We start from the raw sequence: 24,437 nt of genomic DNA on the forward strand, positions 1-24,437 counted from the left end.
TCTTAGAATGGTTTCTTATTTTACACTATCAATTTAATCTGTTCTCTCCTAAAGATGATATATTAGAAAAAACACAATACAGTTTTCAAACTGGGGAGACTCATTTAAAAATTTTCAAAAATTGTTATTTTTTTAACCTATCTGCAAAGTCTTGGATTTATTTACCAATATGCCCAAGGTACTACTGATAGGGTGGGTAATGGTGAGTAAACGTCCACTCATTTGTCTGGACCTTGGTAGTTGAGTCACAGCAAAAGTCCAACTGTGTAAGTCAGAATCTCATCCATAACATGCCCTAGCTAGGTGACCTTGAGTAAGTTCAAGTCAAGTAAGTAACTTCTTTGTACCTCAGTTTCCTCATCTGAAAAATGGAATAATCACAGTCCTTACCTCACAGACTTAGGAGGACTATAGCAGTTAATACAGGGGGATTTCTTAGAGCAGTTTCTGACAAACAATAGGCACTTAATAAATGTTAGCTATCACTATTATTATTACTACAGGATGATTCAGTGAAGTGTGAGCTCCCAAAAATGTTCATGATATTCCCTATCATGGATTTTGGCCGTTTTTTTTCTCTTTTCCAAAACCACATTTTTTTAAAAAATACAACTGCATCTCACTACATATGAAAATCAATTCCAGCTGTAGATATATTGATAGAAAAGGAAAAACAACAAAGTATCTATAAACAGAACATTTTCATGATCTTAAGCTGGGAGAGTTTATTAAAGAAGCTACAGAAAGCACTCACTAACCTTTAAGGAACTGACCAATACATTTAGGAATTTTTATTTATTAACACATAGAAAAATATAATAGTATATAGAAGAGTGAAAAATAAGGCAAAAGGGAGACGATATTTGCATCATGAATAACTGACAATGACAAGCATTCAGAATATATAAAGATCCTCTGAGACCAATATATGTTAATTGCATTTAAATAAAAATAAATAAATTTAAAAATATATAAAGAGCCCCTACAAATCAGTATGAAAAAGACAGACCGCTCACCCAAAGGTAAATGATATGAAGCTTCTCACTGGATAATTTTATGCTCAGGCTCTGGTTCGTGTTCATCACTGCTCTGAAGACTTACTAACATCCATAACTGTTATGAGTATATCCTAAGGATGAGGGGCATGGTGATTGAGTATTTTAATGTACTACTGGTAAGTAGAGAGCTTGGAAAAAAACAGCCATGAATTAAATCATGCATTCTGTGTAGTGAACAAAATCAGCCCTTCTTCGCTCTATGAAAACACCTGAAAATTTAAAATTCCCCACGAATCATCCACATTTGGGGCATCCTCCCTTAAAAAGTAGATAATGACTGTGAAGAGACATTTAGGCAGGAACTCTGAGAATTCACCATGGCACCCCCCTTCAATTTTCAAAAAAAAGAAATCACAAGAGATAAAAATCACTACTTCATTTTCGAGTCATGGACCATCTGGAAAAACGTATGGCACTTGGACTCAAGATCTTAAGCTTGGCAAGTTAACTCTTTTTTTTTTTTTGGTTTATTGTTTATTTTTTATTGTTATGTTAATCACCATACATTATATCATTAGTTTTTGATGTAGTGTTCCATGATTCATCGTTTGTGCATAACACCCAGTGCTCCATGCAGAACGCGCCCTCTTTAATACCCATCACCAGGCTAACCCATCCTCCCACCCCCCTCCCCTCTAGAACCCTCAGTTTGTTTTTCAAAGTCCATCGTCTCTCATGGTTCGTCTCCCCCTCCAATTTCCCCCCTTCATTCTTCCCCTCCTGCTATCTTCTTCTTCTTTTTTTTTTCTTAACATATATTGCATTATTTGTTTCAGAGGTACAGATCTGAGATTCAACAGTGGCAAGTTGACTCTTAAGACACCCACTGCCTCATAGTCACGCCCTGAGTAATCTCTTCTCTGAGCGTGGGCTGCACCCGGTGGCCTGGTTCTAACCAGCAGAACTGGCAAAAGTAATGGGATGTCACTTTTGATATCGGGTGACAGAGAGACTCTGGTTTCCATTTGCTCACTCTTTCTTCCTCTTTCCCTTGTAGGCTCTGATAAAGCCAGAGGCCACATTGTGAGCTGTCCTATGGAGAGGCCCACGTGGCAAGGAAGTAACAGCAGAGTGCCCCCAACAAGCCTGAGAAACTGAGTGCTGTCACCAACCACGTGGGTGTGGGCTTGGAAGCCCATCTTTCCCAGTCGAGCCCTGGGATTGCTGCAACCCCGATACCTCCATGGCAGCCTTATAAGAGTCCCTGAGCCAGAGACCACAGCTAAAGTGTGAGGTAACAAATGTTATCTTAAGCCACTACATTTGGGAGTAATTTGTTATACAGCAACACAGATAAGTAATACTTATTTAAACATATCATAATGGGATTTACTGAATAGCTACTGTATGCACAGCATTAAAATCTACTTTTTATTTTATTTTATTTTTTTAAAGATTTTATTTATTTGACAGAGAGAGACACAGCGAGAGAGGGAACACAAGCAGGGGGAGTGGGAGAGGGAGAAGCAGGCTTCCCGCGGAGCAGGGAGCCCGATGTGGGACTCGATCCCAGGACGCTGGGATCATGACCTGAGCCGAAGGCAGACACTCAACCACTGAGCCACCCAGGCACCCCTAAAATCTACTTTTAAAAAAAAAAGATTTATTATTTTATTTTAGAGCAAGAGCGGGTGGTGGGGAGGGACGGGCAGAGGGAGAGGGGAGAGAGAATCCCAAGCAGACTCCCTGAGCGCAGAGCCCTGCGATCACACCCAGAGCCAAAACCAAGAGTCAGACATTTAACTGACTATGCCGCCCAGGCGCCCCTCAAAGTACTTTTTAGAAAAGCGTTTTGAAGCACCGGTTTCTATTTTTCCCCCAGTTTTATTGCAATGTAATTGACAGGGCTCCTTTCTATTTTTTCCTCCCGCAAAAGCAAACATACTGTAACACAGGAGCACAAACAATACAACCCTGTTATCTAATAATGCTGGGAGTTTGAAGTCCAAAAATGGGTCTCAAGGGTCTAAAGTCAAGGCTATCAGCAGGACAGCCTTCCTTCTGGAGGCTCTAGAGAGAAATGCATTTCCTTGCCTTTTCTAACTTCTAGAGATCACCCCTACTTGTTGGCTTGAGGTCTCCTTCCATTTTCAAACGCAGCAACGGCATCACCTAGACCAATGCTTCTACCGTCACATCTTTCCCTCTGACTCTCGCCCCCTCCTTCATTAACACAGACCCTTTGATTATACTGGGGCCACCTGGACTATCCAGGCTACTCTCCTTGGATAGTAGAAATTTGGGGGATTGATGTATATATACTGTAAAGAAAACTAAAAGGTTGGGGGAAGCAAAAAATCCTTACAAGATGAAGTTTTTTCCATACCATAACCATCGTCCATTTTTAACATTGCAGATCACGCCTTTAAATACCTAGTGGCAGTGCGGCGCCTGGGTGGCTCAGTCGGTTAAGCATCTGCCTTTGGCTCAGGTCATGATCCCAGGGTCCTGAGATCGGGTCCCGCATCGGGCTCCCTGCTCTGCAGGAAGCCTACTTCTCCCTCTCCCTCTGCCTGCCTCTCTGCCTACCTGTGCTCTCTCTGTCAAATAAATAAATAAAATCTTTAAAAAATAAAAATAAATAAATACTTAGTGGCAGAATCACTGTGCAGGAAGATGGGGAGCAACAGAGACGCTGTTCAGAGCCAAACTTCAATGCCATCAGAAGACAAAGGGGACATGAGGACCAAAAGGGCCAAGTCTCTTGGGAAAAACTGATATATTCCTAGAAATACAGATTCAGGTCCTTCTCAGTGAATGATAACAGTGTTATCTGTAAGTCAGTTTGCAGCAAGAAAAATCAGACTGCTTTATAAGAGATGGTAAAAGTCATGGCAAAACAAACAAACAAACAAAAAACCCCAAAACAAAAACAACTACTTATTCTAGCCAGAAACTAACATGAAAAACGTGTGGCCAATGCTGAAGGAATCTGGTACTGTCAGAGACTTGACAAATTGGATTCTTTGTAAGTGATGCACTGTCCAGGCTCCGTTCCTGCTATCAGCTCCCTTCCAAATCATCACTGTATGAAACATCTGTTTTCTGCAGGATTAGCCCAATTCCACAGAAATACGCCATAACCAAAGGCAAGAGAGAGATGATAAAAACCAATTCTCATACTATTTACAGGAAAGAATTCAGATAAAACCTAGTCTGATTCACAAGAAATGTTTCCAATCACCCTTAACTGGATGTCCCTTGGGAAATCCATATTTCCCTGGTATCGGGGATGCGATGGTAGGACTGCATGCCTCTAGTTCTATCCCACTGCTCTGGTAATGATACAGTGATGTCAACCTTAGATCAGTGAGATCGCAAAGCTTATGCCAAAAGCCAAACATAACCCAGACATCCATGTCAAATCCCCTTACCATGAGTAACAAAACAATCAAAATATTATAAACAAAACATGTCCAGAACCCAGCCAATGACAAACACATTTTAAGAAATATTGGATACAGCAAAGCACCCAAATAAAATGAATTTAAACAGTCCTTGGGTTTTATAATGGAATTTGGCCCGGAAAGGTGGTTTAAAAAAAAAGAAAAGGACAAAGGGTGATCTTGACTTGAATGACTCGATAATAAAATTTATGCAGCATAATTTCACCAGCCAATATGGCTGATTATAGGCACCCAGAACTGTCAAGTCTGTAAATAATAAGTGCTTTATAATACCTGAATTAAATTGTTTGTCTGGTACCGGACAGAGATGCCTCAAACTTTGGATTTGTCACTGAATGTAATGCAAACATGGATGAGTGTGTGTGTGTGTGTGCTGTGTGTGTGTGAGAGAGAGAGAGAGAGAGACAGAGAGAGGGAGAGAGAGACAGACACACAGAGACAGAGACACTGAGAAAAAGAGAGGACACGCTATACCTGGAGTGATGTCTTGGAAAAGATAGGTTCTTTGACTTTATAGCTGGGTTTATAACAGACTTGTTCCAAGTGGGTTTATACTGACTCAGTGATAAACGTGCATTTCTAAGCTCCTGGCTTTTGCATCCCTCCAAAAATGTTTTTGAAAACAAATCTCAGGTTTAGAATTTTTAAGGACAAAATAAAACCGAAGTCTAGCCTTTTCAAGGGACATACACACATTCTCTCATGAGACCATACAGAGTAGTGACTAAGGGTAGAACAAAACTCAACATGAACCATCCACTTAGCGTCAATGGGGTCACTGAGCAAGTGGTACTCTCAGATACTCCTGATGGAAAGTGTGATTGTGTTGTGAATTGCAGTCTGACAATATGTTTTAAAATTAAACATGCATCTACCTTGTGACCATCCCTGGAAACCCACTGCATCAGAATAAGTGTCTGTACAGAAGGACATGTGTATAAGGATGTTTATCGCAGACCAGTGTGCAGTGACCAAGCACTAGGTATGAAAGGAGTGCCTGCAGAGAGGCAAGAGCTAAATGCATCGCACTCAACCCATAGCACAGTATACAGCCATTACACAGCAAGATCTAATTTGAGTATATATCTACGATATATCCTAGAGCTGGGATATATAGGGAAGGTACTGGAAGGAACTGGAGGGAAGCAAACTCGAAAGTAAAAGGAAAAAGCACTGCACTAAAGGTTAAAGCCTATGTGCTTTCAGGCGGCTGGCTGGCTCAGTCAGAAGAACGTGCAACTCTTGACCTCGGGGTTGTGAGTTCGAGCCCCATGTTGGGTGTAGAGGTTACTTAAAAATAAAATCTATTGGTAGCTGGAGTGCTGGGGGGTGGGAGGGATGGGGTGTCTGGGTGATAGACATTGGGCAGGGTATGTGCTATGGTGAGCGCTGTGAATTGTTTAAGACTGTTGAATCACAGACCTGTACCTCTGAAACAAATAATACATTATATGTTAAAAAAAAGAAGATAGTAGGAAGGGAAAAATGAAGGGGGGTGGATATCGGAGGGGAAGACGAACCATGAGGGACTATGGACTCTTGAGAAACAAACTGAGGGCTCTAGAGGGGAGGGGGGTGGGGGATGGGTTAGCCTGGTGATGGGTATTAAAGAGGGCACGTTCTGCATGGAGCACTGGGTGTTACACGCAAACAATGAATCATGGAACACTACATCAAAAACTAATGATGTAATGTATGGTGATTAACATAACATAATAAAATAAAAAATTTTTTAAAAAAAGAAAAAAAAAGAAAATCTATTGGGGCACCTGGGTGGCTCAGTTGTTACGCATCTGCCTTCGGCTCAGGTCGTGATCCCAGGATCCTGGGATTGAGCCCTGCATCGGGCTCCCTGCTCCGCGGGAAGCCTGCTTCTCCCTCTCCCACTCCCCCTGCTTGTGTTCCTGCTCTTGCTATCTCTCTCTCTGTCAAATAAATAAATAAAATCTAAAAAAATAAAAATAAAAAAATCTATTAGAAGAAAGCATATGTGCTTTCATACTTAGTGTTATAAAAAATTGTGTTTAAGGGTAGTAATATGTCTAAGTGAATTAATTAAAAAGCTTTTCTGTACCTAAAAATAGCCAGAACCACAAAACCAAAGAAGAAAATAATGGATCCAAGGTGAATGCCTAATGACCTCAGGGGCAAACACTTTTAAAAATAAAATTGGCCTCAGGGCGCCTGGGTGGCTCAGTCAGTTGAGCATCCAACTCTTGGTTTCAACTTGGGTCGTGGTCCAAGGGTCGTGAGATCAAGCCCCATGTAGGGCTCCACACTTGGTGGGGAGTCTGCTTGGGATTTTCTCTCTCCCTCTTGCCCTACCCCCACCTGTGCTCTCTCTCTAAATAAAATCTTTAAATAAATAAATAAATAAATAAATAAATAAATAAATAAATAAATAAAATCGGCCTTAAACACTTGGGAGTTTTCTAATTAGTCTTTGAATTTAAAAAGTCAACTTTAGGGTAAGTCATCCATAACAATACATTTATCAAGAGATACCTATATCTCAATCAGAGGTGCACCTGTTCATAAGTGACAAAGTTGGAATTTGCCTCTAGGAACACTTACAGTCACCAGTGGCTAGGAAATCGGGACACATGGGTAAAAGTTCTGCCTTGTCCAGAAAGTCCTTATGAGGACTTGAACAAGTAACTAATCTGTTGGGTCTTAGTGTTTACACCTGTAAAATGGGGGGGGGAGGGCAGACAGTCTGGCCCTAACGTTCTATGAATTCTACCTGATCTTCTTTGTTCAAAAAGCCCCAGCAGTATTTGTTAAATGTAATTACACATAAACAAAGTTCACAGAATCTTGTGCTGAGGTTCAGAAATGAACACATTTCAGGGAAAGCGGTCCCTTGTTTTTTTTCTGATGACAAAACCCCAGAAGCCATCATACCTTTAGGAATAGGCTGGCAATGCTTTGCTCCATGGTCCAATTTGAAGTCCAAATATAAGGTTGGTGTGCGAGTATAAATCTTAGACTGAAAAGGAAAAGGAAACCATCAGCATCTTTCCAAAAATAAAGTTCTTCCTCACTTCAGCTGTGCCCTTCTCTGATGGGCCTGGGGCCCTGATGATTATATTAACAATTTCTCCTTGGCAAGTGCTGTTAAAGCAAGGGGATGGGCTACCATACAGCCTCCTCTTAAGGATCTTGGTCTAAAAGTTAGTCCTCCTAGCTTTACAATATGGTTGACAGACTACTTTCAGGATGACAGCTCTCTCCCTAGAATCATTTCTCAAATATGGTCTGAGGTTAATAGTTTATTGGCCTAGAGTTGCTCCAGCTTTCTCATTTCCAATCTTGTACTTGATATAGTAGGTTATCTCATGCCCAAAATGCATGCTTCTTCCCCAGGTCTCAATAAAGCCATGTCCATTTAAAAAAAATTTTAAAGTGGCCAGTAAATATTTTTATTTGTTCTAACTTGACCCTTTTGCAAAAAAAAAGGTCATTCACCACCACTGGCTTGAAAAAGCCACAATTCCAGATGTGAGAAAGGCAAACTTCTGCAGGGTTTTCCACTGTAAACAGTGGCTTTGATTCCATCAACGGTTAAGCAGAGTTTGTAATCCACTATGATACCATTTTGAATCATTGGCACAGACCAAAATCCAAGGGATTATCACTGTTGCTATGAATTATATGATGTCTCATTGTTTATCACAAAGCCCCAGTGGTTCTGTTTGACTTTTTAAAAACTGAAAATACACACAAAAATGAAAAAGCACACAACATCAAATTTGGCAAGGATGTAGAGTAACTGGAACTTTCATACACTGCTGGTGGGACTAGAACTTGGTATAAACACTGCAAAAAACTGCTTGGCAGTATGCAGTAGAGATGAATAGATGCATAACCTATGACCCAGCATTCCATACATAGGTGGATCCCCAACAGAAATGTTTACCTAAAGTCAAGTACATGAATCTTGATAGTGATACTATCAGTAACAGCCAAAACTGGAACTATTGCAGCTATCTTTAACCATAGAAGGGATAAGTGAGTTGTAATTTCCTTATTCAACGAAATCTACTATACAGCAAGAAGAATGAATGAACCCAACTATATACAACAACTCAGATGAATCTCACAATCATAATACTGAGCAAATGAAGGCAGGCACAGAAGACCATATACCATATGATTCCATTTCTATGAAGTTCAAAATAAGGCAAAACTAACCTATGATGTCAGAAGTCAGAAAAGTGGTTACCTTGGGAAGCTCAGTAGCTGAAAGGGGTTAAAAAGGAGATGTCTGAGGCCAAACAGTATCTGTCTCTTGACCTGGCTTTGGTTTCATAGGTGTGTTCACTGGGTGAAAATTCTTCTGAGCATATATACTTGACTTATGGACTTTTCTGTGTCTATATTCTATTTTAATAAAAAGCTTACATTCATTAAAAACATGCACGTGTAAATAGACCAAAAGAGAATCCAGAGCCTAGAATTATTTACTATCCTTGACAAAGGCATCATTTTGCAGAGAGTACTTCTATAAACACTATGAGGACATGTACATTGCTGCCTTTTCACCCAGGGCCAACCCACAGTGCCTGTCACATGGTAGGTATTCAATAAATATTTATCAACTGATTGATTTTCATAATGGAAAAATCCCATGCATAGTAATACATTTATTTACAGTATACATAGGGCATTACTCATCAGTATCTTTACCTACGTGCAGCAAAAGGGCTCTCGTCAGGACAGGTGATTTGATATGATCAAAGTGTATGTCTGTACATTAAATTTTGGAATAGAGAATTGTAAATAATGTTATCAGAAGATTGTTCCCTTTCCTGTGAATATCTCATTTGTGAAGCTTTGGGTTTTAAAAGGTCTGGTAGGTGGTTTAGAAGCCAAGCTGCATCAATACAGCTTCAAAGATTGCAAAAGAAAATTCCCCTATGCATGCATAAGTGAAACCAGAAACACTTATGGCGTTGAGTGCAACCTGAGGCCAAACATTCACAATCAATCTGAAGATGTTGAAACCTACATAAAGCCAGGGCAGCACCCATGGGACACAGGATCTAATTCTCTACGATCCTTAGGTGTATATGGCACCATCTGGAAAGGATCTGTTTTTTTCTGAAGAAGTCTTCTAAAATTACTTCTAAAAAGATCAAGGGTAGAGGCGCCTGGCTGGCTCAGTCGGTGGAGCATGCGACTCTTGATCTCGGGGTCGTGAGTTCGAGCCCCATGTTGACGGTAAAGATTACTTTAAAAATAAATAAAATAAAAAGATCCAGGGTCAACTTCACGTAATATCATTGATTCCTCTGCCTGGGCAATATTTGGTTCTCCTCCACAAAAAGAATCCATTTCATTTAACTGTCTTTCCTAACTTCTGCCTCAGTAGCAGATGCAGTATCTCTGCCTACAGCGAAGGGATTCATCACAAAGAGGCCCTTGGTTTAATTTTTACTCGAATTCTCCCAGAATGTAGCATAAAAATACTCTTGAGCTAGAAACCTGGAGGCTTGAAAAGCTTTTCCCGCTGACTAACAAAGCACGAATCTTCTACTGGGCTTAGTTCACTCATCTGAAAATCTCGTGATAGGACTCACTGATGTTCAAACCCATGTACGGTTCTAAAATTCTGAATCAGAAAATTAATGTTTACCCCCAAGTTCTAATTTTGAAAGTTCCCTTCTGATTTCCGAGACTAGAGCTGTCGAGAAGGGAGAATGTGTCTGGGGCAAGGGAGGGCAACTGGAACAGGAGGGAGTGAGGAGGGAGTAAGTGGGGAGCCACAGGTTAACTTGCTCTACCCTTGCCCTCCACCGTAGGCATCAATCAGTCTTGCCCTCCCGGCTAGCTCTTTTTCTTTTCTTCCTGCCTCAAGCTTCTCAACCTCATCCATACGGTCCATAAAAGAGTAGCCTATCTCACTAAGACTGCCACTACACACACCCACATGTGCACACATAAACACACACAGAATTCTGTATTTCTATACTCATTTACAAAAATCTAAACAGAAACCAATGAGATACATTATAAAGCCACAAATATATCCCATCAACTTGCAGTGTGAAAAGGGCTAAAGGGAAATTTTTAACTCATTCTGGAAGTGTTTTTTACATCTATAGCCTAAAAGAGAATCCCAATTCTAATACCCTTTTTTTTACTGAAAATGGGGGCATTGAAAGTTTTAATATAACTCACGTCTTGAATAATCAACTACCCCAAACCTACATGTATATTATTCTGTTTCAATTAATCCATAATGAGATAAAATCAATTTGGAAGCTGTTCCCATGAGTATGTGTAGGTGTATATATATACATGTTATATACACATAGTTTTTTTTTTAAAGATTTTATTTATTTATTTGACAGAGAGAGACAGAGCGAGAGAGGGAACACAAGCAGGGGGAGTGGGAGAGGGAGAAGCAGGCTTCTGCCGAGCAGGGAGCCTGATGCGGGGCTCGATCCCAGGACGCTGGGATCATGACCTGAGCTGAAGGCAGACGCTTAACAACTGACCCACCCAGGTGCCCCTACACATAGCTTTTGAAAAGCAGATAGCTTTTTTTATAATTTGATCTTCCATGGTAACTCTGTTGAAATAGCAAATGTAAATTATGTTCATTTAACTGAAAGATAATGCCAACCTTGAATGCACTTTGAGCAAACTTAGATTTAATTTTTCTATTACACACACTGTTGATTTGCAACCATAAAGAAAGATCACCATTAGAACATTCTTTCCTGTGTTCTGTTTTATTTTTGTGTGTAGTACTAAACTATTAATATGGTCCTCGAAACAGATTGAGAATTTAATGAAACAAATTATTCTTTCTTGGTTAAAACTTAGCTATCAATGTATATCTAGTTCCACAGAATTAAAACAAATCAGTCCATGACAACCTAAAATAAAATATTATTCTACGAATCCATTTCAGCATCAACAGAAATAACGTACTTAAAGTGCATCAGTGAAATTCTTTTTCCTTTTCCCTGTTTTTGTCCTGATCAATACCTGCCTGAACAGGTACTAAAATCCAAGGCTATTCCTCTTTTGTCTTTCTTCCCATTCACATTTCTGTTAAAAGTATTTAGGAAACTTATCTTTAAAGGTTTTAGTCTGTGTTTGAAAAATCTAATCGCTTAAAATCTTAGAATTCAAATATGTAGGCAAAGCTTCCAGTGGGTAACGTAAAACTCTTCAGAAGAGGTTAAGGGTAAATTCTGGCTAACCTACAACAACAGGGGTGCTACCAAATCCAGATAAGCCTTGTCTCTCTTTCTCCATAAATGTCAGGATTAAACCTTTATAGAACCTAACACACCACTCCGATAATGACCGCAGTGCAAACAAGACCAAACAAGGTCTACAAAACCACTTCCTTCCAAACCCCAGCTACCTTCATCTCAGATCCTTCAAAGACTTCCTGCTTACCCTGGCTTTTGGTAGGATACCCTTGTCAAGCTGGCTTCCTGACTCTGCTTTTATTCGTAAATGTGATCTTAATTAAGGAGATGAAATCATTTCCACATGGAAGCCATGCGGCTTAAAACGTCTTCCCACGAGAAAGGAGAGCGCGCATACACTGGTTGCTGTGTGTGAGCATGGCGCAGGAGGTCTCTTTCATTTCGTCTCTGCTCCTTTCACACGTAACTGCCATCCACTGATTGCTGAATGCTGCTGATTTTGCCACCATGCTGGCTTTCCCTAAAAGCAAGTGGCTGCAATTTGTCACATGTCAGAGCTGTAATAAAAGCATTCCCATTTCTTTGTGGGAAGGATTTCAAAACCCCTTTATGATTTATTTTTCAGAAAATGCACTCAAATGCTCAATCTTACTATATGTTGCTTAAGCAAATTCCTCTAAGTAATTGTACTAACAAGTGCAAACCCTCAAAACCCTAGAAGACAAAGAAACAGAATATCCACCTATTCTGGGACCCTCACCCTCATGTTGGATCATCACCCTACTGTTGGATATTATGTTTTATGGCTTGTTTGGGTCTTTTTTTGGCATCGTTGCTAACTTCTGATAAACATCTTTGCACATAAATCTTTTTTAAATTTAAATTTTAGTTATTGAACATACAGTGCAATATTGGTTTCTGGAGTAGAATTCAGTGATTCATCATTTACATACAACACCCAGTGCTCATCACAAGTGCCCTCCTTAATACCCATCACCCACACACCTCCATCCATCACCCTCAGTTTGTTCTCCATTGTTAATTATCTCTTATGGTTTGTATCCCTCTCTTTTTTTCTTTTCCCCCTTCCCATATATTCATGTTTTCTTTCGTAAATTCCACATATGGGTGAGATCATATGGTATTTGTCTTTCTCTGACTGATTTATTTCGCTTAGCATAATACACTCTAGCTCCATCCACGTTGTTGCAAACGGCAAGATTTCATTCTTTTTGATGGCTGAGTAATATTCCAGCGTACAAACACTCTCACTCACACACACACACACACACACACACACACACACATCTTTCCTATCCATTCATCAGTCGATGGACAATTGGGCTTTCTCCATAGTTTGGCTATTGTTGATAATGTTGCTGCAAACAATGGGGTGCATGTTCCCCCTTTGAATCTATATTTTTATATCTTTTGGGTAAATACCTAGTAGTGCAATTGCTAGATCATAGAGTAGTTCTATTTTTAACTTTTTGAGGAACCTCCATATTGTTCTCCAGAGTAGCTGCACCAGTTTGCATTTCCATCAACAGTGCAAGACAGTTCTCCTTTCTCCACATCCTTGCCAACACCTGTTGTTTCTTGTGTTGTTAAATTTAGCCATTCTGACTGGTGTGAGGTGGTATTTCATTGTGGTTTTGATTTGTATTTCCCTGATGATGAGTGATGTTGAGCATCTTTTTATGTGTCTGTTAGCCAAGTGGATGTCTTCTTTGGAAAACTGTCTATTCATGTCTTGTGCCCATTTCTTAACTGGATTGTTTATTGGGTGTTGAGTTTGAGAAGTTCTTTGTAGATTTTGGATACTAACCATTTATCAGATATGTTTCCAAATATCTTCTATTCTGTAGGCTGCCTTTTAGCTTTGCTGATTGTTTCCATTGCTGTACAGAAGCTTTTTATCTTGATGAAGTCCCAATAGTTCGACGGGTCTAATAAAAAGTTGTTACGGCTGAGATCAAAGAGGTTGCTGCCTGTGTTCTCCTTTAGGATTTTGATGGTTTCCTGTCTCACATTTAGGTCTTTCATTCATTTTCAATCTATTTTTGTGTATGGTATAAGAAAGTGGTCAAGTTTCATTCTTCTGCATGTGTCTGTCTGGTTTTCCCAACACTATTTGTTGAAGAGACTGTCCTTCTTCCATTGGATATTCTTTCCTGCTTTGTCGAAGATTAGTTGACCACAGAGTTGTGGGTTCATTTCTGGGTTCTCTATTCTGTCCCATTGATCTATATGTCTGTTTTTGTGCCAGTACCATACTGTCTTGATGACTACAGCTTTGTAATAGAGCTTGAAATCCAGAATCGTGATGCCTCCAGTTTTTTCTTTTTCAGAATCGTTTTGGCTATTTGGGGTCTTTTGTGGAACCATACCAATTCTTGAAAGATATTGTTCTAGCTCTGTGAAAAATGCTGGTGGTATTTTGACAGGAATTGCATGAAATGTGTAGATTGCTTTAGGTACTATAGACATTTTAACAATGTTTGTTCTTTCAATCCATGAGCATGGAATGCTTTCCCATTTCTTTGTGTCCTCTTCAATTTCTTTCATAAGTGATCTATAGTTTTCAGAGTACAGATCTTTTACCTCTTTAATTAGGTTTATTCCTAGGTATCTTATTGGTTTTGGTGCAATTGCAAATGGGACTGATTCCTTGCTATCTTTTCCTGCTGCTTTGTTATCGGTGTATAATGATGCAACAGATTTCTGCACATTGAGTTTATATCCTGCAACTTTGCTGAATTTATGTATTAGTTCTAACAGTTTTTTGGTGGAGTCTTTCAGGTTTTCTACATAGAGTATCATGTCGTCTGCAAATAGTTAAAGTTTGACTACTTCCTTGCCAGTTTGGATGCCTTTTATTTCTTTTTGTTGTCTGATTGCTGAGGCTTTGACTTCCAGTACTATGTTTAAAAGTAATGGTGGGAGTGGACATGTTGTCTTGTTTCTGACCCTAGGGGAAAGGCTCTTAGTTTTTCCCCAGTGAGGATGAATTAGTTGTGAGTCCTCCATATACGGCCTTTATGATGTTGAGGTAAGTTCCCTCTATCCCTACTTTGTTGAGGGTTTTTTATCAAGAAAGGGTGCTGTATTTTGTCAAATATTTTTTCTGCATCTATTGACCGGATCATATTGTTCTTATCCTTTCTTTTGTTAATGTGGTGTATCACGTTGATTGATTTGCGAATATTGAACCACCCCTGCAGGCCAGGAATAAAGCCCACTTGATCATGGTGAATACTTCTTTTAATGTACTGTTGAATTCGATTTGCTAGATTTTATTGAGAATTTCTGCATCCATGTTCATCAGGGATATTGGTCTGTAATTCTCCTTTTTAGTGGGGTCTTTGTCTGGTTTTGGAGTCAAGGTAATGCTGGCTTCATAAAATGAGTTTGGAAGTTTTCCATTTCTATTTTTTGGAACAGTTTGAGAAGAATAGGTATTAACTCTTCTTTAAATGTCTGGTAGAATTCCCCTGGGAAGACATCGGGCCCAGGACTTTTGTTTATTGGGAGATTTTTGATTACTGATTCAATTTCTTTGCTGATTATAGGTCTGTTCAAATTTTCTACCTCTTCCTGTTTCAGTTTTGGTAGTTCACAGGTTTCTAGGAATTTGCCTATTTCTTCCAGGTTGCCCAGTTTGCTGGCATATAATTTCTCATAGTATTCTCTTATAATTCTTTGTATTTCTGTGGTGTTGGTTGTGATCTCTCTCATTCGTGATTTATTTGGGTCCTTTCTCTTTTCTTTTTGATAAGGCTGGCTTGGGCTTTATCAATTTTATTCATTCTTTCAAAGAACTAGCTCTTAGTTTTGTTAATCAATTCTGGTGTTTTTGATTCTATATTGTTCATTTCTGTTCTAATCTTTATTTTCCCCTCTTCTCCTGGCTCTTGGCTTTACTTTCTGTTCCTTTTCTAGCTCCCTAGGCATAAGGTTAGGTTGTGTCTTTGAAACTTTTCCTGCTTCTTGAGGTAGGCCTGTATCACAATATACTTCCCTCTTAGGACTGCCTTTGCAGCATTCCAAAGGTTTTGGACTGTTGTGTTTTCATTTTCATCTGCTTTCATGTATTTCTTTAGTTCTTTAATTTCCTGGTTAACCCATTCATTAGGGGTTGTAGGATATTCTTTAGTAAGATATTCTCTAATTCCATGTATTTGAGGTCTTTCCAAATTTTTTGTTGTGGTTGACTTCAAGTTTCATAGTGTTGTGGTCTGAAAATAGGCATGGTATGATCTCGATCTTTTTGTACTTGTTGAGGGCTGACTTGTGATCCAGTACGTTATCTATTCTAGAGAACGTTCCATGTGCATTTGAAAAGAATGTGTATACTGCTGCTTTAGGATGAAAGGTTCTGAATATATCTGTTAAGTCCATCTGGTCCAGTGTATCATTCAAAGCCATTGTTTCCTTATTGATTTTCTGCTTAGATTTTCTGCTGTGAGTTCGGTGTTAAAGTCCCCTACTATTATTGTATTATTATCAATGAGTTTCTTTATGGTTATTAGTAATCAATTTATATATTTGGGGTTGAGATATAAATATTTACAATTGTTAGATCTTCTTGATGGATAGACCCTTTAATTATGATACAATGCCCTTCTTCATCTCTTGTTACAGTCTTTGTTTTAAAATCTAGTTTGTCCAGGGGCACCTGGGTAACTTAGTCAGTTGTGTCCAACTCTTGATTTCAGCTCAGGTCATGATCTCAGGGTGGTGAAATCAAGCCCTGCATCAGGCTCTGTGCTCAGTGGGGAATCTGTTTGAGATTCTCTTCCTCTCCCTCTGCCCTTCCCCCTGCTCTAAAAAAATAATAAAATCTTCTTAAAAATTAAATAAAAATAAAATCTAGTTTGTCTGATATAAGTATGGCTACTCCGGCTTTCTTCTGATGTCCATTAGCATGGTAGATGGTTCTCCACCCCCTCACTCTCAATCCGTGGGTATCTTTAATAAAGTCTAAAATGAGTCTCTTGTGGGCAGCAAATAGATGGATCTTGTTTTTTGGTCCATTTTGATACCCTATGTCTTTTGACTGGAGCATTTACATCCAGAGTGATTATTGAAAGATATGAATTTAGTGCCATCATGTTACCATGGAGGTGGTGTTTCTGGTGATGTTCTCTGCTCCTTTCTAGTCTTTGTTGCTTTTGGTCTTTTTTCTCCCCTCAAAGAGACCCCTTAAAAATCTCTTGCAGGGCTGGTCACAAACTCCTTTAGTTTTGTTTGTCTGGGAAATGATTTCTTTTTCTATTTTGAATGACAGCCTTGCTGGATAAAGAATTCTTGGCTGCCTATTTTTCCCATTCAGCACATTGAGTATTTCATGCCACTCTCTTCTGGCCTGCCACATTTCTGTCGACAGATCTGCTCCTAACCTGATCTGACTTCCCTCATAAGTTAAGGGAAAAGTAGGTTAACTTTTTTTCCCTTGCTGCTTTCAAGATTCTTTCCTTGTCTGTGTATTTTGTGAATTAGGATTCTTTCCTTGTCTGTGTATTTTGTGAATTTGACTATGATATGCCTTGGCAATGGTCGGCTTTTGTAGAATTTAATGGGAATTCTCTGTGCTCATTGAATTTTGATGTCTGTGTCCTTCCCCAGATTAGAGACGTTTTCAGGTATAATTTGTTCAAATAAACCTTCTGGCCCTTTTTCTCTCTCTTCATCTTCTGGGACTCCTATGATACGAATGTTATTACATTTTAATAAGTTGCTGAGTTCCCTAAATCTACCTTCATGGTCCATTACACCCTTTCATTCCCTCTTCTTTTCAGCTTCATTATTTTCCACAATTTTATCTTCTATATCACTGACTGATTCGCTCCTCTGCTTTGTCCATCCTCATTTGTATGGTCTCCATTTGGGATTGCATCTCAGTTACAGCATTTTTAATTTAATTTTGGCCTGACTAGATTTTAGTTCTTTTACCTCTGCAGTAAGGGATTCTCTAGTGCCTTCTATGGTTTTTTCAGGCCCAGCCAGTACCCTTATAATCATTGCTGTAAATTCACGTTCAGAAATCTTACTTTTATCTGTATTGATTAAATCTCTGGCCTTTCTACTTCCTATTCTTTATTTTGGGATGAATTTCTCTGTCTCATCATTTTGTCCAGAAGAGAAAAGAAGAAGAAAAACAAAAACACAAAATAAAAGACAAAGAAAAAAAAAAACTAGATCTTGGGTGTGTTTTGGTCTGCTTGTTAAAAGAATCCAGATTCCACCCCCCAAAAAAACCTGAAAATAAACAAAGAAATAAAAATATAAATATATAAAGTGTGTGTGTGTGTACATATATAAGAATTTTTTTAATTAATAAAAAATTTTAAAAGGAAACTGAAAAAAAGAAAATAAATGAAAAAACAATAAAAAAGTCAAGAATAAAAGTAAAAAGGAAGCTAGATCCTATTTTCCCTAGAGCTGAAGCTTTGTAGTACTCTATGATCGGGAGACTTGGTTCAAGCGAGTTGTTTCTGCTGGTTTTCTGGGGGTGGAGCCTGCTGGGCTGATTCTCAGACTGACTTATTTTAGTGGAAATGTGCCTCCAGGGTGCAGGGGGGGCAGAGTTTGGTGTAAGCGGCTCCAGCCTGCACTCGGTGGCGCTGTTTTGCTTCCTGAAGGCTTTCAGTGTCGATGGGAGGGATGAATATAGCAGGATATGGTGGCACTCCACTCTCTTACCCCAGAGTTGAAAGTTCGGGCCCCCCACTCTTCAGTGAGCCCACACAGAAGAGCAATCAATCACCCTACTTGTGTCCCTGGTTTCCATCTGAAACCTGTGTTCACCTGCATATGTCTGAGCTTTTTTATCTCAGGTGAGTGACGGAGTTTCAAAAGTCCAAATTTGGGGATTCCTGCGACATGAATGGGCGCTGTTCCTCTGAGGGAGGGTCTCACTAAGCTTTTGCCATTTCCTGGCTGGTCCCAGGAAAGTGGTCACACGACCTCACAGCGGTTCACAGTTTATGGCAAAATAGAGCAGAAAGCAGGCACCAAGACCCACTGCTATCAGCCGGCTTCCTGGGAACACTGCAGTGGGATAGCACCACCTGTTCTTGTGATCCAGGGGATCCTCAGACCATGCTGTGACTCCTGGGATTCTGCCCTCCTTCACCACCTGAGCACCTTTAAGCCAGGCACGTTCCCCACAGTAGCAGACTTCTAAAAGTTCAGATTTTGTGCTCTGCTGTTTGTAATACTTTGCAGTAGCCTCTGTAAGTAAGCAGGCTCCCTCCCCACTGCCATATCCATAGATTTAACTCCCCGTCAACTCTCTGCACCTCCTACCTTCCAAAAGGTGGTCACTTTTCTACTTGTAGACTTGCAGTTTTTGTTCTCTCAGACCTCCAATTGATTTCTTGGGTGTTCAGAATGATTTGATAACTAGCTGTGTTCGAGGGACAAGACAAGCTTAGGGTCCTCCTAGTCCTCTGCCATCTTAACTCCTCCTTCTACACGTAAACCTTTGACCACATTTCTATTTTTTTCCTTCACAGTGAAATTTTGAGCCTAAAAGTCTAGACACTATAAGGGCTCTTGATATATCTATAGGTTTATGGCTAAATGTGATGTGGCCAAAAGCAAACTGGTCAACACAATCACATGACTGAACAGCAATTTTGCTGAACAAGTCTACTGTTAGTCATTGGTTTTTCTAGTCTTGGTAATTTTTCTACACCACAGGGCAGTTTTTCAACTAGTTACATGGTCTAAATGTTGTTTTTTCCCCCCATTTAACCCCCAATTGTTAGGAAGTTAACACATTCCAACAAATCACCTATTGTTGCATATTTAGATGTTTTTCTCCAATACACCCTTGTCACAAATATAGATTAATTAAGAAGGATTAATTTCTGGGGGGAAAAAAAGGAAAGGAAAAGAAAAAAGTATCCGAAAAATCTCTGAAAAAATAGACAAAAAGAAAAAATAAGGAAAAAAGCTTAATCTACAAAAAAGTTTAAAGGCACCACCTCCATAGTACAAACACCAATATCTGAACAACCAGGGTCTAGCAGCCCTTGTTTTTGAACAAAAAATCATTTTGACCAATTCTTATAGTAACTGAATTGCTTTTCATCCAAATTGTTTCTTTGTCAAATCACTTGGTAACTACCTCTAAAAAGTGCCCATTTTATCAAAATGTTGACTGTCATATATATTTTTAATTTTAGCTAACTTAAGAAGCAGAAATTGTTATCTCCTTGCTCTTTTGATGTTGCTATACCTTTGGGTGATATTACTATTAAGTATTATTAATATAAGAATAACAATAGCGGGGTGCCTGGGTGGCTCAGCCAGTGAAGCGTCTACCTTTGGCTCAGGTCATGATCCCAGGGTCCTGGGATCGAGTCCCGCATCAGGCTCCCTGCTCAGCAGGGAGTCTGCTTCTCTCTCTCCCTCTGCCGCTCCCCCTGCTTATGCACACTTGCTCTCTCTCTCTGTCAAATAAATAAAATCTTTAAAAAAGAGTAACAATAGCTAAATATGTAAGGGCTTAGTATGTACCAGGCACTATTCTAGCTGCTTATGTATTAATTAGGCCATTTGTATATCCCATCTTATAAAATATCTGCTCATTACCTAGTTAAGTTTTCACTCATTTATTAATTAGTTCCCTCATTTAAAGAATACTGATTGAGAACATGTAGTGTGTTAGTCATTGGATATGTATATTGTTGAATAACAGATCTGCTCAGCCTTTGCGGCGTTTCCTTTCTAGTGAGGAAGACAATGTAACAAAATTAAATATAAAATTACACATGCTATAATAGAAATAAATACGGTGTAGAGAGAGAAAATCAGGGGAGCAATGGAAGGCCTTGAATGAACAGAATTGAGGGTAAAAGGTTTCTGGTCAGAGAAAGGAGTACAGCCTGTGCGAAGGCCTTAAGGCAGTAAGAGGAGAGTGATATGCAGACACAGAGACGGCTGCAGAGAATGGTATGGGATGAGTTCAGAGAGTCAGAAAAGACCCGGTCAAGTGCAGGCCATTGTGAGATATCTGGGATTTCTTTAAAAGTACAACAGAAAAAAAAAAGTACAACAGGAACACACTGATCCAATTTTTATCTTAGACAGATATCTTGAGCCACAATTTGGAGAACTGGAAGGGAGTAAGAACAGAAGAGAGGAGCCCCCTGAAGAGGCTGCTGCAGTGGGTCTGTCCAGCACTGGACAGGGGATGGGAGTAAGGTAGATAAATTTAAAATATATTTTAGGGATAGAGAGGTCTTGCTAACGGACTGGATGTGGGTTGGGGAGGAGAAGGAATAAGGATGGCCACGTTTTTTCTTTGAGCAGTGAGTGCCATTCATTTATTAAGATGGAAAAGACTGGAAGGGAAAGGAGTTTTCACTGGTTTGTTGTCAAGACATGTGGGAGTAGGAGGAACAAGAATTCAACTTCTACTATTTTAAATGTGACAGGCCTGGGAACATGAAAAAGGAGATGCCAAGAAGGTGGTTGAATAAATGAGTACACAGAGCTCAGAGGTAAGGCTTGCACTGTGAATATCAGTGTGGGAGTTGTAAGACTATAAATGGCATCTACGTCCATGGGATGGACAAGATCACTTAGGGAGAGGATGTTCGATGAGAGAGGACTCAGGACTGAGATCCAGGGAACTTGAGCATGTAGGGGTCTGATAGAGAAAAGGGGACCTACCCGAGAAAGGAAACTGAAGGAGCAAGGTGCACCGGGAGACAAAAGGACCCATCATCTCAGAGACCAAGGAACGGAGAGGGGGTGTGGAGAAGGAGGAAGCAGTCAACCCATGTATAAAGGAAGAGTCAACGTGAAAAGAAAAGACGACCTCTGGGTTTGGCTACATGGAAGTCAGTGGTGACTCTAGGCACTGATGGGGCTGGACGCCAGGATGAGAGCACTGAGGATGTTGGGAAGCCGACACAACACGTGCAGACAAATCTTCTGTGACTATGACTGAGTGGGAGCCGAGAATGAGGGGGTAAGGGGGCGTCAAGGGAGTTAGGTGCTTCTCTTTATCAATTTCTATGAAAGGTGTTTTTTTTTTTTAAATAAATTAAGGCTACTATGGGCAACTGGGTGGCTCAGTTGGTTAAGCGTCTGCCTTTGGCTCAGGTCATGATCCCAGAGTCCCGGGATCAAGCCCCATATCGGGCTCCCTGCTCAGGCAGGGAGTCTGCTTCTCCCTCTCCCACTCCCCCTGTTTATGTTCCCTCTCTCGCTGTGTCTCTGTCAAATAAATGAATAAAATCTTTTTAAAAATTAATTAATTAATTAAGGCTATTAGACTTTAATAATATTTGCTGTAAAAATCTCCCAGTTTGTTTTTGGCTTTAATTTCATTTACAGCAGTTCTAACATGGGTCGAGCTATCAGTCTTTTCCTTCTGATGCTTTTAAACTTAGAAAGTCTTTCCCCATCCAAAGATCATGTGTCTTCTTACATTTTGCTAGTTCTCAATTTTTAACATTTAATTCTTTATGTTGAATTTATTTTGCTATGAGGTAGGAGATCATGAGCTAAACTGGTATCTTTTTATGAACGGTTAATCAATTGTCCCAGTTGCCTTATCTTTTCCTGATGATTATCTTCTTGGGTCTATTTCAGGTAGGTTCTCTTTCTGTCAATCACAAGGAAGAGACTTAATGAAGAAAACTTCACTAACTAGCTCAGGAGCCCCAACTAACAGAGGGAGATCTATTCCATAAGGAGTTCTTGGCATGATCTAGTACACTTCCCATCGGGTTTCCCAATCTCCTCATCCTACTCTCATGGTCTGCTGGGCTTTGCACAGAGGGGAAAAAACCCACCAGCACAGACCCTTTTTCTCTACCATTAACACCTTCACACACACTCAAGAAACTCACTGCCAGACCCCTCGGCCCCCAAGTGGAGAACCATACCTTACTCTTTCTCCTGGGGATCTTAAGGCTTTGAAGAAGTGAAAAGTACATTTACCACATTATTTAAAGCAAACTTCTGATCTCATTGCTCAGAATAAGCTGATGCCCTTCAATGAAATGGTAAGTTTTCTGTCTCCAATCCAAAGCACTCAGATTTCTGAGTTCTTGATTATTTTAAAGAATTCTGAAAAGGAGTGGGAGAGATTAGTTTCCATCCTCAGTGCCAAAGGTATCGTGGGAGGATTAAAACTTCGTAATCATATTTTGACATATACATGAAGTGCTACATAAAGAAATGAAAAGGAACACTTGGGCAAAACGCCAACAACTCTGTATGGGGTGAGAGAAAGAGCCAGACATTTTTAACTTCTATCAACCATAAAGGATTTCAGGAAATCTTGAGCATCAAGCTGTCCAGCTGACCGAGAATTTTGGACATAGCCACATTAGCCTTCAGTCCAGGGTCTACAGCATCTTATCTTGAGCAGCCCTGTTGTCAACAGTAACAGTAACACCTTCTGTTTAGGAGAGGGGTAGTGAGGAGAGAAGAGCTAAAGAGGAAGGGAATAAAGATGCTGATAGGACTCACGATCCTGATATTTAAGCAGAGGCATGTTAACTGTGAAACTGAACTTGGACTTCTTCACTATTTGAGTCAGCATTATTGCCTGAAGTTGGGCTAGAGATGTTTTAATTTTTTGGAAAATTAAAACCAGAGGAAGAACAAATACCCATCCCTTATATGAATGACCCACCCATAATCTTACAAAGACAACAGTACAGTAAAACCACAACGACCACCAAATATGCCAACAGGGAGCCTTCCTATCCCTTGCCTCCTATCCACGGGTAACGTGTTCCAAGGTTGAGCCAGCAAATCTATTAACTGATGCTAGAATATTCCTCACGGGGCTTTATAATATTTTTAATCTTTATTAGTTACATTTGGTATTTACTAAGATGTTTTTAAGGGTTCTTGCAAGAAAGTGCATCAAGATGGGAAGCTATTTGGCAAAAATAAGATCTCACAGAGCACCGGGACAGATACCTCTGTGCAGATATGATTAAGGGGGAATTTATTATGGCACAGGGCTTCTCCTACATGATCGTTTACAGGACATTCTGACCCAGTCAGGGGTATCTACTTGTACAGTTACATGCCTGAAGGTACCCTTTTGGTGTAGAAAGAGAGAAAGTTTCATTCTGAAGCTGCCTTCCATGAAAAAGAGCTAAGGCATTCCCAAACTGGAAAAAGACACACTCAGCAAGTTTATGCACCAGGGCTGAATGGTACGGCAAGGGAGAGGTGCTGTGCAAATAAAACGGGGCAAAATTCAGGAGACCTGAGTCTGGGCCTAGATTCCTTCCACAATGAGCTGTGTGACCTTGGAAAAGACTGTCACCTAGGTGGGGCTGCAGCCTTCTCCTATACCAAGTGGTGGAAGAGCTGCAGAGCTGAGCTCTCCTGTCTACTGTTGCCTGACATTCTGATTCCAACAGAAGAAAAAGGAAGAGTAGGTCTTGGTTGGCTCTGAAAAGCAACTCATAGTGTCACGAACTCTCAACTCTTGCTGCCCTAAGAACTTCATTCATAGCCTAATACACAATTATAGCAATGAAGGAGGTGAATGAATGGCAAGTTTCTTGTCCAACCATTATGTAAATAGGCCAGAGATGGCCCCTATGTTGTTTAGCCCAAAGTCTGCTGAAGCCAACTTAAATTCTCCTGCATCCAATTGCTTTAAATATATTCCAAATAAACATATTTTTAGCCATTTAGAGCCCACCTACCACACATACCCTACGAAATCGCACCCACGGTCTCCTAGCAATAAACAACACCCTGCAGCTAGAAAAGTCCCCCAAATGCAGCTGCCCTTTGGAGCTCTT

General features: G+C 39.9%; 1 protein-coding gene across 4 annotated transcripts in view; it reads right to left on the minus strand.

The window, feature by feature from the left end:
* The window catches only part of PIR (pirin), a 101,837-nt gene that overhangs the window by 29,468 nt on the left and 47,932 nt on the right, over positions 1 to 24,437 (minus strand). For all 4 annotated transcript variants that reach the window (XM_032389532.1, XM_032389531.1, XM_032389528.1 and 1 more), the window contains one exon: positions 7,370 to 7,454. In XM_032389532.1, the coding sequence (XP_032245423.1) occupies positions 7,370 to 7,454 (85 nt within the window). The remainder of the gene's footprint in view (positions 1 to 7,369; positions 7,455 to 24,437) is intronic.

This window comes from Phoca vitulina, unplaced genomic scaffold (assembly GCF_004348235.1).
Source record: "Phoca vitulina isolate PV1807 unplaced genomic scaffold, GSC_HSeal_1.0 scaffold55, whole genome shotgun sequence".
NCBI lineage: Eukaryota > Metazoa > Chordata > Mammalia > Carnivora > Phocidae > Phoca > Phoca vitulina.